At 32.3% G+C, this 17,806-nt stretch overlaps 1 protein-coding gene across 3 annotated transcripts in view; it reads right to left on the minus strand.

Moving 5' to 3' along the window:
• Positions 1 to 1,127: 1,127 nt before the first annotated feature.
• The window catches only part of LOC126299189 (uncharacterized), a 508,703-nt gene continuing 492,024 nt past the window's right edge, over positions 1,128 to 17,806 (minus strand). For 2 of the 3 annotated variants that reach the window (XM_049990965.1, XM_049990967.1), the window contains exons 8-9: positions 15,246 to 15,477; positions 1,128 to 13,813 (exon numbers count right to left, since the gene is read on the minus strand). In XM_049990965.1, the coding sequence (XP_049846922.1) occupies positions 11,322 to 13,813; positions 15,246 to 15,477 (2,724 nt within the window). In that variant the 3' untranslated portion in view covers positions 1,128 to 11,321. The remainder of the gene's footprint in view (positions 13,814 to 15,245; positions 15,478 to 17,806) is intronic. The other variant, XM_049990966.1, reaches the window with a different exon arrangement.

The raw sequence follows: 17,806 nt of genomic DNA on the forward strand, positions 1-17,806 counted from the left end.
AATTTATCAATTGTACTGTTAATAACAAGTCCATTGTTTCTTTTAAATTATCAGTTGCATTGTACTATGTGTGTGATGTTGTCTATTGCTGTAATGTCCCATTGCAATAAAATTATTATTATTATTCTTATTGTTGTTGTAATCGTCATCATCATCATCATCATCATATTGCCTTTGATTTTAGACTTCTAATTTGTCTGACAGATAGTTAAAAATTAATATTAAAAACCCTTAATTCTCTGTTTTTGACACCCTGACAGGTAAGATTGTACCTTGCAAAATACATTATTCAAACTGAGAAGTTCAAGATATTGTTTCCTGTAAAAGGTTTTACTTGAAAGTCCAACTGTTTTTAAAATAAATGATGTTAATTTTTCTGAAACATAATACACTACATAGATAAATAATCATAAGTGGCACCCTACCTGGACTTAAAATATGTTATTTTAGATTATTACTCCTTCAGGAGTACAAAATTTGGAATGGTTCTCTCAGAATGACTTATGATGGAGATACATAAGTTACGAAATGTATGTTGTCGTGTTGGTGGGTGGGTGGGTGTGCACACTGTATGAAAAATGAGGTTCAACTTCCTATAATGGATTATTTGTAATGATAGGAAACACTTCTCATATAATCATAGAGCAACTAAAAAACAATTTGTAACACTATCTGATATCTCTTGATTCTGTTATATTTTCTTCCTTCTGCCATTTTCCAAAGTTTTCTATGCTTAATTCCTGAAATAATTCTAAGGAAATTATACTCTTAATGTATAGTAATACTATGTTTATTTTCAAATTATCTTGAAAGTTTTCCTGAAATTAGATTATTTGCAGAGTATTGTATGACTGAAAGTTGTGTAAGTGATTCTTATTTATTTTGTTAATTGTTTTGTATAATTTGAATTCATAAAAATAAGCAGGTCAGCAAAAATTTGGAGCACAAATCAAAAGCTAGGGTGAGTCACATCAAAAAATAACTGCACCATCAGGCAATTATATCTTGATAGGGAAGGTGGTTATTATCCACAAAGTGGGAGTGTCAAAGAAAGCACAGCAGATTCCTTACAAGTATGCCTTATCTAAAACCATTTTTTTGGTGTTGTAGAATAACAAATGCACAAATACTATAATGTAACAATATATTTTTACTTCAATCAATATATATTAAAACAACACTGCCCAAACACTCTTTATGCATAAACAACAATAGGAAATATACACATTCATGAAGCTGAAGAATAAATCTGTCAAATATAAAACAGTTTTCTGTACAAAATAACATTGAACTTGGAAGTTAAAGTAGTTATTATTGAGAGATATTTCCTGCTCAATAAATGCAGATCACAAACTTTCAACAAATTAGTAAGTGAGCTATTGAATCCCGAAAACAAATATTCACTGTATTCCACACTCTTTAAACAAACAAAAATTGAACAAAGCATTTCTATGTAGTAACAATTGTCTTTTATTTCATACTTCTTGAACTCAGAGAACTGTTTTTATGCAGCCATAAAGTCTCTATCTTGTAATCCAAAGACACCTTTTCCTCACAAAAGCCATGTACAATGTAACACTAATCCATTTCAAGCTAAGACAAATTACAGAAGTAATGAACTTTTCTGCTAATATCTTACACAATATCACCTTCATCATACAGTTTCCTTTAATTCCATTCCTGAACTGATGTTGATGATTCCAATTATGCGTATTATATTGCATCTTATTTTAAATAACACACTTATTGAAAACATATGACACAAACGCCTGTAGCTGTAAGATATTATAGTAGAATTTTCAAAATTATTGTTGGACATTCAAAATTGGTTTTGAATACTGGTAGCATAAGTGGAAAGTTGTGTCTCTAATTAAATTGTTACAATGTTTACCTAAACATGAGTTTAACAGTTAAGTTACAGACATAAAAGAAAATTACAGATTAGAGTATCATTGTTTTGCAATGTGAAATTCAGATGAAACACAATGACAATTTCAAAATATACAATGTGTGTTGCTGTTAGTATGTTTCAGAAATATAATTATTGCTTTGTCATTTTATGAACTATTTTCCAGAAAACATTCATATACTCATATACTCACAAGCATTCTCTGCAAAATATAAATTTTTGTACACACTGACCTCAGCAGGAACTATGAATATAAATTTTTCAAGACATGAAAGTTATCCTGATATGAAATGCCAGAAGAATTACATTAATATCTGAAAGAAGGATTATGACTGTAATTTTTAGAAGCATGGTTATGTATTGTGGAATGTTTGTATAGCCTCCACCTATATGTCTTATGCTCTTTAGCTTGTATAGATTTGAAGAACATTATTGTGTTTCAGAAATCAGTCAAAGCTTTCACTGATTCCAAAATCATAAAGATGCGCTATATTCTCAGTTTCAGATTCTTGGATTAAATAAATAGCACCAAGCCAATGTGAATGAAAACTGAGTTAACACTTTTAAGATGGTGCCCGAGTCTCATTCAGGCACCTGAGTGAGACTCAAGCACCATCTCGGAAGCATTAAAACACTATGATGAAAGTAGTAAATACATAAATGTCTTTATCAGTGCAGTTGGAGAAATGCCTGGTACACATTGTGCTGTCTTAGGATTTGTCTGGTTTTGATCATTGATCATCTTCACAGTGGAAAAACATCTATTGTGACAACTTCATGTGTCATACATGCTATTTAACCAGAAAAGTATAAAACATATCTGACTTGCAAACATCAGAAAATGACACTTAATGCCATAATACTAGCTTAAGCATTCTGAAAACATTGAAAACATGAAACCACGTAACAGCAGTAAGTGCACAGCATCAATGTTCAGGCACATTGGTTGTTGTGTCTAAGTAACGGTGCTGTGTACACAGTGGAAAAACATCTATAGTGATGACTTCACGTGTCATACAAGCTATTTAACCAGAAAGTTATAAACCATATCTGACTTGAAAACATCAGAAAAAGACACTTAATGCCATAATGCTAGCTTAAGCATTCAGAAAACTTTGAAAACTTGAAATCATGTAACAGCGGTAAGTGCACAGCATCATTGTTCAGGCACATTGGTTGTTGTGTCTAAGTAATAGTGCTGTGCACTAATTGTTGTTACATGGCTTCATGTTTTCAATGTTTTCTGCTTGTGTAAGCCAGTATTATGACGTTAAGTATCTTTTACTGATGGCCTCAAGTCAGCCATGGCATATACTTCTTTGGTTAAATAGCATGTATGGCATGTGAAGTTGTCTCACTAGATATTTTTCCAGTGTGAAGATGATCAGTGACTGAAACCAGTTGTGAATAAATATACTGTAAGACAACACAATGTGTATCACACATTTCATCAAATATATCAATGCTGTTCACACTCGCCTGAAAAAATGATGTTTTTCAGTGGAGAGAGAGAAAATATATGACAGTTCGTTAGAACAGTGTGATTGAAATGTATACTGCCATCCAATATCATACTCAAGTAAGCCTGTGAGGTGTAGTAGAAAACAGGGAAGAGTAATTTAAGTGTTTTAGAAAATAACTATTGATAAGTTACATGAAGGAAACCCACTAACTCCAAAATTATTACTTTGTTTCTGATTACAACTAACTTGTGAATAATTCCTACAATGAAAAATTTATTGTACTATGGAGTAAATCATTTGAAAATAGTTGTCCATTTGTAAGAAAAATGCAAAAAAGGAAATAAAAGGAACATGCGGTGATGAAGAGTAACACCATGTTCTGTTATATAAGAGTGACGTGCATGAACAGAACTATATGCTGTATTGTTACTTTTTGGACAGGAGCTGGAAGGAGCCAAACAGCACTCAGGGTAGTTGCAGGCTTCAGTTAAATTGACACATCAGTATGCAATACAAACAGATTTTTCATATGAAATGATGGACACATATAATATTCTGTGATAGATGATTCTTTGGTAACTGAACCAACTGAGCCATGACAAATACAGTTCTATAATATAGAAACCAATCACACAAAATTGCAAGCCAACAATGAAATTCTTTTCTGGATCTTTACAATGCTAGGAGTCGTCAGGTGCAAGGAAGATGATTTGCTAATCAGAGAACTGTTTCCAGATACTTGCAGTAAGGGATGTCAACTTATTTTTCTGGAGTTGTGTGTTTTTGGAGTATTCTAGAGCATTCATTTATCACGTGGATTTTTAATGAAAATAATATCTCAGTTTTTCCTTGCATTTTTATGATTATTAGCCAAGTAAGCATGTTATAACATAATTATCTACCAACTCTTTTTATTTCTGTGTGCACAAAATCATTGTGCTGTAACAGTTCCATATAAGACTCATTTAGGAATCTATAAATAAACATATAAGCTCACTTCTCCTTATCTGAAGACACCACTCCATGCCACAATGGAAATTACATTTATATTCCATTATTTTTTTTTTTTAAAATTAGATGCAAGACAATAGAATTTATATATTTCAATTTTTATGTCTTCTGCATTGACACTTGTGTGCTGTGTATTTTATTGTTATTTGTCATTTTGTTAGTTCCTGTAGAACCTGATTATTTTAAATTATCTCTTTAATCCAAATTACTCATCGAATCTCCTCTTCATTATTCAAGCTAATTTCTCTAAATCCATCTTATCCTCAACTAGACTGGAAATTTAATCCACGATTAAAATACACTTCTCAGTAGTATTTACACTTACATTTTATTGGTTTAATCCTCAACTGGAATTAAAACGCATTTCCAAGGTTACATTTTTGCTGTGCCCACTGATTCTTTTGTATAGGCTGTGTACATGGTTGCAGTGACCTTATTGTACCTACTTCTTGTACAGATTTTTATAACTCTGAGAGTATTTCATGCATTTCTTTGCAAATATTTGAGGCCAGAATTAATTAAACATTTTTACAATGAAATTACTAAACTCACTCTTCTGTTTCCCTATCTCGATGCTTTGGAAGATGGTTGGATGTGTCTGTTTGTCTCTTGTTTAGGACTTCCAAATTTGTTTCCACTGTCTCCAGCACTTAACAGTAGCTTCTACTCCTAAAGATTATTTTTCCCAAATGCCATTATTTTATCTGCAATGATTGCCTTCTGAATTTCTTCACAGGTAATTTCAATGTTATATTGGTTTCCCTTTTATTTGTCACTACACAAATTCTTTATGATTTAATATGTAATTAGTTGATATGCAGCTGAGCATTTTGTTCACTATCCCTAGAATATTGCTTGAACAGATGTCTGCAACTTATTACAGTTTTCATTCCAACATGATATCTATATCTCTGTTTAAATACACTGTTGTATGTGTGATACATTCCTGTCCTCCAAGCATATCATCTTCCCTTGTGATATTTTGAAGTGTGTTAGCTAGAAATAGTCACAGGAAACTATTTCAGTTTCTTATTTTCCTGACATTTTCTGCCCTTGAGCACATGCTGCTGTAGAACAGTGGCTGTTGCAGGTCTGTTTTGTTCTCAGTAACAACAGTTCTTACTAGCAGTGTGTCAATTATAAGTCCATGACCAAAAGTCCTTCATATACTTACATTTTATTAAAGTAAAATAACTTCACCTTATCACTCCCTGCTCTTTCCCATGCAGCGAGTTTATGTGTTGTAAGAGAATATCAGTCAAGTCATAGCAATGGCATCATGATATCGTTTCCTTATTTGTATCTATAACAATATCACAAATTTCTATTATTATTCATATTGCAGTCTAATTATTTAATCGTCAAGTTTAAGGCACACTTAATCAATTGTTCAAACTCTGGACATGACATGTTTGCTAAGGAAAAAGCCACTTGCTGGTGATAATGATAAGGCTACGTTATTATGGCTATATTTGAAATTGATCTCTGTAAAGTAACAGTGCATATATTTAACCAACAAGGATAACTACTTTAAAGTGTAATGTCTTCTTTTGTACATCAATAATGTGAAGGAATTTCACTAACATGCATAACCAGTACAAATTACTGAATTTATGTAAGTTTTGCAGAAGCCCATTCTTAATGAAAGTGTTTTCTGTTACAATACTCTATCAGTACAAGAAATAACATGAGACTCTTGCAACAAAGTCTGGGAACAATACAGATCTCAATATCAGGCATATTCTTACAATGTACATAGTAAAATTAGGGCACTGAGACTGAAAATTTGGCTTAATTTATCATCCCCCCTATCCCTCAAAACGATAACATTTCTAAATTTTATGTATAGTACTGAATACAAATATAAATTTTAAATATGCTCTTGTTTTCATACTGTGTGATAATAAATTAAATTTTGCCACATGTGTTTCACACTTCTGAAACAAAGTTTATTGTAATAATGCTCTAGTTAATTTCCATCTTGGAAATTTCTGGAGTCTTCAGTTTATCTCTGCTTTTAACTTACAACTAGGAAGCAGAAATGGGTACAGTCTAGCCATAAAAGGCAGTTTACTTATTTCTATTACAATGTTTGAAGTACCCATGAAAATTTTGCAGAACATTAATGGGAGATGCAGGTTTTTTCTTTCACACCATCTGAATTATTCACTTTTTAAGTTTCTCATTTGTGTGAGTACACAAATGAGTAAACATTATATTTAATTTTGGGTTGTGACTTTTCAGTTTTTAGGAATTCATCTTTTAAAAAAATGACTGAAATAGAGTAGCATTTTTTCTCAATTGAACATATGATAATGATAAACAGAAAGAAAATAAAATACATTTTCCAAGTACTCCTGTTGTGTTGGGAAGATTAGTAGAATGAGAAACAAAATTAATCAATTTCCCAAGCAGATTTGATGGAAACAATACAATAGTTACACAATATTGGACCTTAGAAAGAGAGGATAGACACTGTCAAACAAGTAATTTTTTTCAGAATGTGCACATAGTCTTGACATGTTCCTTAAATATGTGTACTCTTCTACAGAAAATTAACAATATTTTAATAGTAATCACTTCCTCACTACATGGGAAGTTAACATTTTTCTATAAATATTATGCATATGTTTCTGATATTGTACACTGTCAAACTACATTTAACTTATCTGATACTGCATGTAGAATTATTGTTGTTCCCCTCTGCATTTGCAAATGAACAGCACTCAGTCAATTTGAATATAAGTGATATTTGAAACATTACAAACAACCAGAAAACCATCATTTTCACTGTCTTTTCAGTGTCTGTCTTCAGGATGACTTGAAACTTGGTCAAAAAATTGGTTTTATAGCCGTTTTAGTGTTCCAAAATGATACAGCTTTATACTGCCATATTTATTCCAGTTGCCCTGGGTGTGAAGCCTACACAGTTATAGCACCCAGTGAAGTCTGTAACCAAAATCTCAGGATATGAAATAAATTGGGCATTAAAAAATGGTATCGTATTGCATTATCTTCTGTTCTTGATCCCAGAGTTCGGTGTCATAACAGGTTCCTTCTTCCAGAAAGGACCAACAAATGGGAACAACATGATGACATACTACATTGTAATGTATGTTAGAGTCGCTGCAGATGGTATGTACAGTTATATGAAACAAATTATTTGTATTTTTTGACATTAAATGATACAAAATAATTGCCTGGTAAAAATTAACATTAAAATAACCATCATTTGCACTCTGAAAATTCTAAGTGAAATTATTCGTCCACAACAGTGCATAATATGACAGAATATTAGATCTGACACCATGTGAGCTTGATAAATTTTTTTAAATGTTATGAAGACTGAGAAATGAACACAAGATAAATATGACACTAAAGCATCAAGTACTTTCACATGATAGGGAACAGTGATGACATTAAGCAGCTTACTGGTACATGTTTCATAACCAAATGGAGACATCTAAACTTGTTTGAGTATTATAAAATATTATGATAAAGGTGACACTCTGTTTAGTTACTTTCAAAGCGGTCTTTATGACATGATACACAATTAAAATCTTGTGTCCTAAAATAGCATATATTATTTTTTTCAAGATGATATTTGAAATAAGGGGCACCTAGCAATTGATGATGGTTTAGCAAATCCAATGAAAAGTAAGAAGGAAAGATGGAGGTGGAGGGAAAAAGAGAGTAAAAAGAACAAGGAAAGGAAGAACTAAATGAAGAGGAAGGGAGTCATAGAGAAATTCAAGAATGAGAGACATTCTGAGATTTTGTGGGATGAGAATCCAGTTCATTGATGACATCTAGAATGAGATAACTATTCAAAACTATGCAAAGATAACTAACTGAAACAATTTGAAGGACTGTAATGATTTTCTTACAGACAAAAATTATTATTATTTTATGCTACAATGATCAGATGCTCTCAAAAATATGTTGATTTAGACATAAAGTGGACAGTGTAACTAGCACAATAGCAGTGTACACTTAGTACAGATAAAACATTTTACACTATGGTTGGGATGTAAGGAGTGTCTAAATGAGGCATATAAGATGAGCTATCACCTTCATAAAAAATTCTAAGTATAAATTCTTGCTACAGCATACATGTATGTCATTTTCCAAAGATCTGGTGTTATATTTCCTGTTTCTGTGAATGACAGGCTTTCTATACAACCACTGGTTGCTGTTTTCCTACAGTTTTATAGTACACTAACATGAAGCCCAAATTTAATTCTATGGGGAAATGATTTACTATCACATATGATATCTGAATATTGTATGTCAGTTGGTAACAAATGTCCTGCAGTAATGTGGTGTATCACACTTTCTGATGACAATGGGTAATTTTGAGATTTTTAGGGTCATTTAATATAGATATATCTGAAAAAGCTGCACTCCTCCAAGTGCTGAGTACCAAATTATTAACTAATTTCTGTTTATATTATAGATCTACATATATGGTATATTTCATGCAACCTAATCAGTGACATTTTGTTACAGTGTCTAGCAGCTACAACTTTATTTTCCTGTGTAAAATTTTAACAGTCTATGAGTCGATGTTATGCATACAGAATAAAATCACCTAAACTTAGACTTTTTTTTAGTGTTTCAATTAAAAGTGCATTCAAATGTTCAAAAGGTCACTAATGTCTGAAAATACAATAACACATATGAATTTATATTATGACTGCTGGATGAAGACTAATTCAAGCTGATCTCACAGAAGAGAAGGCAATGCCAATGATCGAGTACATTGGTGACAGTGCTACGGAACAAAATATCTTGGCAATTTAAATGCAGTTTACAATCTACTTGCATCAGCCAGCTGTTTACTTATTTATTAAATAATACTCAATAAACGAATTCAGAACTGCACCTTAAAGGATTTAAAGTAGTTACAAAATTCTACTGGTAACTGATTTTTAATGTAATGAATATGGTTTATTTTTGTAGACAACTGTGAATTCGAAATTAGTGATGAAATTAAATGAAAAAGGGGCATTTAAAAATAAAAAATGTAAACTAAAATATGAAGTAAGGTCACATCTATCAGCTGCTGACAATTTTAACTAAAACAATAAAAAGTTGACAGGTGTTACATAAACACTAAGAAATGGTTATCACCAGTAATTGAAAGATACTGTGAAACTTCTTTAAAGGAAAATTTGATTTTTTGCCATGAACATTAACTGCAGTTGAATAAAAATATCGTTCTAAATTAAAGAAGTAAAAGACCTTGAAATAACGTATCCCAAATGCCATGGAATGTATATTATAATTCTATCTTGATTAAGTGATTTTCAAAAGAAGGAGAGGAGTGTATATCAGAAAAGAGGGAAAACCAGTGAATTACATTCAATCAAAAGAGAATATAATGTCTCAAAATACCAAAATACTACTTTCAGTTATATAGACACATTTATTCCAGACACCAAAGAAAGGATTTATATTCTCCCTTCATTTATCAAAATCAACACACTTTAATATCAGTTCCAAACTGGTGATACGTTCCAATCATTTTGTTACAAAATATAACACAGAATATGCAGATGAGTATGGGGAAAATGGGGCTACCATACATTAACAACATAAAATTAAGGAGACATTTCCTTTGACTTTATATTATCTCAGATGCTTGAAATCAATGATAAGCAGAATTGAATAGGTTTAATTTACACACAATCATTTTAAGTACAAAATTGTAGCAAAACATATGCAGATATGCCTGAAGCTACAAGCAATTATCCCAAGCGACAAAATATTAAAAGCTTATCAAATTTTGTGCAGTAACAAAACTCTCATCACTCATCATTCTAAATAAATAATGTTTATGAATATCACTGATCATACTTATTACAAAGAGAATGTCTATGATTATGGCTAATTCTATTTATTGAATATGCTGTTACTGTTATTTGACTGAGATCTAAGATGACCTAGTAACTACATCACACCCACCAATTAAGATTTGGAAATTCAAATAAACAAATGACCTGATTATTTAACAGTGGTACCTGTTCATTTACATACAAAAATTTGTTTCTTTGTTTTACTTAAACCATACAGAGTAAAAAAAGAAAACAAAATGATTGAGCATATTCTCACACATAACAGCATGTATCAAAACTTAATTTTGATCATATTATTAACAGAGTACAACAATGAAAACATATTTAATAACAGCTCTGTTTAATAGACTGCATCATTTTGATCAATGACAAAAAATAAAAATAAAATAATTTCATAATTTTGTCACTGTACACATACAACCAGTCACCAAAACTGCATTCTTCTAAAGGAAAGTGATAGGCTTGAAATACCCCATATACATAGCAGTTATGGATCTGTTTATTTCAGTAGGACTTTCATATGAATTATCAGTCACAAAATTAGGCAAGGCACAAACACATATTATGAAGAATATCACAATATTTAAGTGCAATGTATACAGATTACTTAATATTTAAAATCTTTGATAACATACTCCTGCAAAAAAACAACAGTTCATATATTTGGCATCCAAAATATATAACACTAAAAAAATAAAGCATTCACCCAATATTTGTTTGAATCATGTTTTAACAATTTCTATACATTTTGTCTTTAAGTGACATGCTTATAAATTTTTCACATTTTATTTTTAAATTGTTCATTCATTGCAGGATGTGTGATTGAAAGAGCTTAAACAGAAATGTTCAGGATAAAACACTCAGCTTTAAGTAAAAATACTTGTTGAAATTTCAGTCTTGTTGCACTTTGAACAACACAGCTGTTGCTGAGATGATGTTTGTAACTCATCAAAGTATCTCATTCACATTTGTTTTTGTTATGTACAGCATACACAGAAACAACAATGTATTATGTCTGATGTATAATATTCGATAACTTTGCTGTAAACACTTGTGAAAGAAATCTTCAAGGGAACATGTCTACTGTATCATGCAGCAGATACCTCCAACTGGAAACGGTCCCTTGTCCTTTAGGTGCCTCATTAAAATAGCAGATTCATGATGTAATCCATTTGATGCCTTTGTTATATTTACACCTGATGATGTTACAAAATTAATATCTTTCTGATGTGAATGTGCAGCAGACGAAATCTCTGAATTCAGCTTTGAAAAATTAGCATAACCGAATTTGAAAATATCAATATTTTGATTCATTGCTGCTATGACATCTATTGCTTCTTCACTTTTGACATCATCTTCTGCCATATTAACAGTGCTGTTAGATGTTTCTGACAACCAGCTTTGTGATGAATCACTTTGTATCATTACTTCTTCTTCTGATTCAGTGTCAGTCTGTGAATCATAATTATTTCTCTCCACTGGAAGACCCAGACTGTAATATTTCCCCACAAATAATGATGGGTCACACATGCATGATACATTATCTGATGATTCCAGCTTAAGTTCAGTTTCAACTTGACTGTTCAACTGTTTTTTCAATAGCTCAGAATCCCAAATGTAAAATTCAGCTTCGCAGTCAATCATATCAGAAGTATCTATTTGCTCTGATAATGAATTATCCATATTTACCACTTCACTTAAAGCACCTTTAGTTTCATATTCTTCACTTTCAAAATGTTTGTCTGATGATTTATAAAATTCATTAGTAATGGAGTTATGGATGTGATTTTTATGAGGTGAGTTTTTCACTATCCTACAAGGCTCCTTATCCTGCAGGGAAAGAGTAAATCCACAGTCAGTGTTAAGGCCATGGATCTTAATTATTGAGCAGATATTTTTTTCAGTATTATTATCACATTTCATATTGGAATTAAACTTGAGCAGTTTCATATGAGGAATTAAATTAGCTAAAGACACACACCCTTCACAAAATTTTATTGCAACCCTTATACTTGCATCATCCATGTACAAAAAATTAAGAGATGATGCAAGCAAAGGGTTGCGTAGCACGTTTTTTGGACCGGATAAAATAGGTTTTGCTAATTCTTCATCTGTTTCTGGACTTTCACTCTCTTCATCACTCCCACACATATAGCTTGAAGCAGCACTTGTAAGACATATAACTTCCTTTCCTTTTTGTGAGTGTAGCCATTTTTCAACAGCCTCTTTAATTTTCAAGTTCTTAAAGTGCCTTAACTGCACTTCATCTAATGCCTCTTTTACAATAATGGCTGACATATTTTCTGCATACTGAATTAAGCTAGTGCTTGGAGTTACTTCAGTTTCCTGGTCATTGGAATCATGGAGTGACATTTGACTGATAACAATTTGATCACTTTCAGTTGATGTGGAAGTAGGTTTCAGCTTAATTTCTTTGTGCCCTTGTTCAAAATTTTCTTCAGTGTTTTGGCTGCTCTGTATTTCAGTTTGAAATTTATCTTTGTTACTTTCATCATGTTCACTATGGTCTGCATGGTCATTTGGACAGTGTAGCCCTCCTGAGACATTCTCTGCCAGTAGGGTGTGTGTTTCTTTGAGAGATTCAGAGATAGCTGCAGTATTTAAGGTAGAACAGCTCAGATTACCTGTTTCATTTGTCTCCTCATGAGGTAACTCGGTGTCATCAGTTGAACTGAGGAAATTCTTTGATGCAGTCTCATTTGACTCTAATGCTGTTGTTTTGGAATCATTTTGTGTGTGTTGTATTCTGCTTGACTCATCAGAAAAATAGTCTGATGACGATACTGTAAATGCATCTTGATTGTTGCATATGGAAACAGTGTCTTTTAATTGTGATTCATTCATATTTATTATATCTGGAATGCAGTTCAACTCAGAGTCATGATCTACTATTGTGAGAGTTTCCTGACTGGTGGGATGTTCTGAAGGCATTGTCTGTTTCACAGGTGACAATGTACCGTGGTCATCAGGCATACCATTTTGCATGCTATGGTCAGCACCAGCTTCTTCAAATACACTTCTTGGTTCAGTTTGTCCTTCATGTCCTTCATGTTCATACTTTGAATAGCTTTTGCAAGACCTATCGTCATGAGCTATTCTCTTGATGGAATTTTCTTCAAAACATACAGTGCTACTATTGTAAGGGACATTATCTCCTTTTTCAACTGCTGAAATAGACCCTTTTTTAGTAGAGTCTGCTGCATTTTGTGTGGTTCCCTTATTTCCTTTCTTTGATCGTCTACTCCCAGTATTCTCATGTGCAGTTAATACATCGCTACCTTCTGACACCACTTTCTTTTCAGTGTGTTTCACCTTTTTCGCTTTTGATTCTGACAGATGTTTCTTGTGACCTCTACTTTCACTTTTTGACAAGGGTACATCAGCCTTCTTGACAGCATTGTAGCATGATTCTGTCCGTAAACTTGTTTCCACATCCAAAGAACTCTCAGCTACACAACTGCAGTTCTGTGAACTGTACATCTTGACTGATTTGTTGTTGTCAAGGAGGTGCTCTTCAGATATCCCTGCAATATCCTCACTGGCTTGTACATCTGTAACATGTAAAATAACAAATGGCTTCTATCATCTACACCATTATTAGTGAAACTACTGTTACTACAACAACAAGAACAACATACTATTATTATTACAATTACTGTTATTTTAATTATCAACTAATAAGAACATGAATATGTATATTCTACTTGGATGAACACTCACTTATTTGAATGAAAACTGTAATATGATGAAAGAATGACTAGAATGCAATGCACCTTACAAAAACACAGTATGGTGTAGGACTTGCAGATGTTTATAACCATGAACTATTTTTACATGGCATTTTAAGTGTCCTCTGAATGTATATGTAAGATTTGCATGTACAGGGTTCTTTAAAAGAATAGAAGAAAAAAGTGTTATAGCTTAACAGGGTTATTATAGCTTTATGGTTCAGTCACAATGAATTCTTATTACAAGAGACATTGCACAATTTCAGCTGTAGAAACGTGATGCAAAAACTGGCCATAACTTTTTAAAAGAGCAATTCTAGTATTTTCCAAGAATTATTTACATAACACTTGGAAAACTTAAATCATGATGAGTGACTGGATTTCAAAATCTTCTCCTTTGGCTTTACTTAATCACTGTAACACAGCACTTGGTGAGGTTGTGGAACAGCCAGCTGCTTATTATATTATTCTCAGTGAATGGTTAACTGGAAGGCCAAAGAATGAGTTAGTTCAACATTCAATAAACATTGATGTCAGTAAAGATGGAGCAATAGTTCAGATCAAGACAGACAGGAGACAGTGCAAGTTATGAGTTTGTTAATGACACAGTTGTGGCACTTCCCTTAACTGATCCATGTAAGCTCCAATTACCAGTGTCTAGGAGAAGGCATGGTACATTAAATTATTACAGCATCAACAAAAGGACATTATGCATCATAAACTGAGTCAATGATTCAGTTTGTCCAGTTCCCCTCTCCAACCGTGTCTTCTCAGAAGCCCTTGGGTTGCTCAGAATAAAAAATAACAATGAAATGCACATGGAGAAGGAAAAAGACAGTTTTAACATTTAGGAGATAACATATCCATAAGCTTAATGTATTTTGTTACCACGTTTTCTGTACTGTTTCAAGGTTGTTTACTCACAAAATCATACATCTATGTAAGTACTCATGAAAATATAAGGAAGTTACAGCTAGATATTGTTGGTGTGCCTAGTTTCATTACTGTATGTCAACTCTAACATTTTCTTATGAGCCAGATTTCCTTTATATCTAGATAATTTCTGTCTGCTGCTATGATCCAGTTGAAGGTTATCAATTATGAATGGTGTATTAGCTTTTACATGAAGTTGTACATATAATGTAAGCGTAAAATATATTTTAGGCATTTTTTATATGAAAAGCCACAAAAATGCAACATCGCTCCACAATTTCAAGATACAAAATAAGAAAAGAGGCTCTGTAACAGCACAAACCTTTACATGAAGCTTGAGTAGCTGGCTCGGGTATATTTTCTGAAGTAACTATGTTATTAGTTACTGAGGTGGTATTGAATTCCACTTCCATACCTAGGGCAGATGTATTTGTACTTCCCACTTGGGCTGCAACAGCTAATTCACAGTCTTTTGATGCATCAGGCCCAAGTTGGCTTAACGGTTTTTCTGCTTCTTTCTCATATGAGCTAGACCCTTCAGAACCATCATCTATCTGGAATGTAAATTTGAGAATGTAGTTATTATATGTACTGTTTTCTTTGTCACATTTGATGTTTCTTCACATTACATTATTTAAAATTTTTAAAGAAAGATATTTGCAATTAAAGCAAAATTTGTTACTTCATACACATAAAAAGACATCATTAATTGGAAACCATTATTCATTGAAACCATTACACTTTTTACATAAAGCAGTTTTAATTTAGAATAAATTGAACTAAAAGTGTATAGCCATGTTTTCAAAACATTTTTAGAAACAAGCAGAAAACCCAACCTTTGAATACCAGTGCATTTATACTTTAATGGTATTTACTACTGATAACAAAGTGAAGTTTTAAATGAGCAGTGGATCACTTAGTAATAACAAGACAAAATTAGTTATCATGTGTATCCTTGTTTATGATCTGAACTGTAATCTTCGAATTTTGTTATAAAAATCTTCAGTAAGCTGCCCAAAGAGAGAAGATAAAAAATTGTGAATCTACAGAAGTTCACAAATAAGTTGAAGGGGAATCAGATGAGCCATTCCTTCTATGTACAATAAAGATATGAGGATTCTGATTCTCCAACATCTGTTAGCATTAAAGGATAATGTTTATGCAAAAACAAAACTTCATTCTTTTAGTAAATCTATTTATTTATTTGTGTGGCTCACTGCATGTTGCAAGCCTTTTTAGTTGGTGTCTCATTTCAACAACTGTAAGTAATCATATGTCAATGTGAAGTGAAACATGACAGGTATATAGCAAATGAATAGTGTACAATATATTGCAGATGGATAGCAAGAGTTTCTTCCTGTGTAGCAGCTTTTCTTCTAAGGATCTATCTGATGCTGAACTGTACTTTGATCTTATCTGTTCTTGTACTATCACATCAACTGAGACTGCAAAAACATTGACCATAGTTGCTAATTATGAATGAATGAAATGCTTCTGATCTAACTTTTATTTTAATAAATGTTTAAAGTTCCAGTTTTCCTCTGACTAACAAACAATATTAAAAGAGTTTCCAGAATTAAAAAGGATGGTAAACAGCTGCCACAGATTAGTTAAAGACCATTGTTAGTTATTTAAGTACTTTGTCATAGTAATCTTGGGAAAGTGACCTCCTTTATAACAAAGAACCTGATTTTCACAAGGAAGAAATACCACTGCAGTTCTTTTGGGAATTAATGTAAAATATTAATATATTTTTTAATACAGGAATGTGGCATCACTTTTTTTCTGTGACCATTGAAAAGCCACTGAGTGAAGTCCTAGTGATATTTTATTTGGGAAACTGGATTTTTATGGAATACATAATCACACTTGACTGTAATTACTTCTCATTTTAACAACAGAAAGTGATATCTTTCAATCAAAGCTGAACATGTCTTAGTTGAAATTAAAATTAGAACACATCTGCTCTATATCAGAAAACAATGAGTATCTTGATTCTTCTTTCAGCTAGCGTACTGCTAAAAAAATTCTCTTTAACAAGACAAAACAAATCATCTTCTGGTTGAAGTGTGAAGGGCCATAGAAACTGAAACACTAAAACCTTTAGATGTCCATATTGGTCACCTAGTACAGAAACAAAGAGAAATAGTCAACAATTACTATCATTGTGTGACATACTTTGGGATATTCCCATCACTCTAGGGACATTCCATCACATTACCAACATAAAAAAAAAGAAACAGTTTTTAAAAGAACTTGAGCATCAAAAAGGGGTTTTAGGAAAGGTCGTCCAACAGCTGAACAGATCTGTAATGTCAAAAGGATTATTAGATATTGTACTCTATGTCCTAAACAATATTTTTTATGGACATAAAGAAATTCCAAATTTCAATAGACCATAAAGTTCTGTTAATTTGAGATTGACTTTAAACTGCTGGCATTAATTACAGCCACTCTGACACATACAAACTCCATAATAAAGTTCCTAGGATGCTTCTCAGATTCATTTGAGATCAAAACAGGAGCCAGACAACATGATGAGATGTCACTGATGGTCTTCAACTGTGCTCTTGAAAAAAAAAAAAAAGAAAAATATCATCATCAGGATCCAGTGAGCAAGAGTAATGAAAACTGACTACAGCCTGATGAGAATGAGAACTAAATTGTAGGGAATCATGGTGGACTGTCTAGCTTTTGCTGATAATATAGCTGTTTGGTCAAATTATGTAGACACTACAAGGGTTCAGATCGAAATGTAAAAGCAAACCAACAAACAAACTGATCTCTAAACATAATTTGAAAAAAACACCAGAAATAATAACTAACATGAAAGGTGTCACTCCTAAAACCCCAGATGAAATATGGAGACACCAACAGACTAAA

The sequence above is a fragment of the Schistocerca gregaria genome, chromosome X (genome assembly GCF_023897955.1).
Source record: "Schistocerca gregaria isolate iqSchGreg1 chromosome X, iqSchGreg1.2, whole genome shotgun sequence".
NCBI classification, from domain to species: Eukaryota; Metazoa; Arthropoda; class Insecta; order Orthoptera; family Acrididae; genus Schistocerca; species Schistocerca gregaria.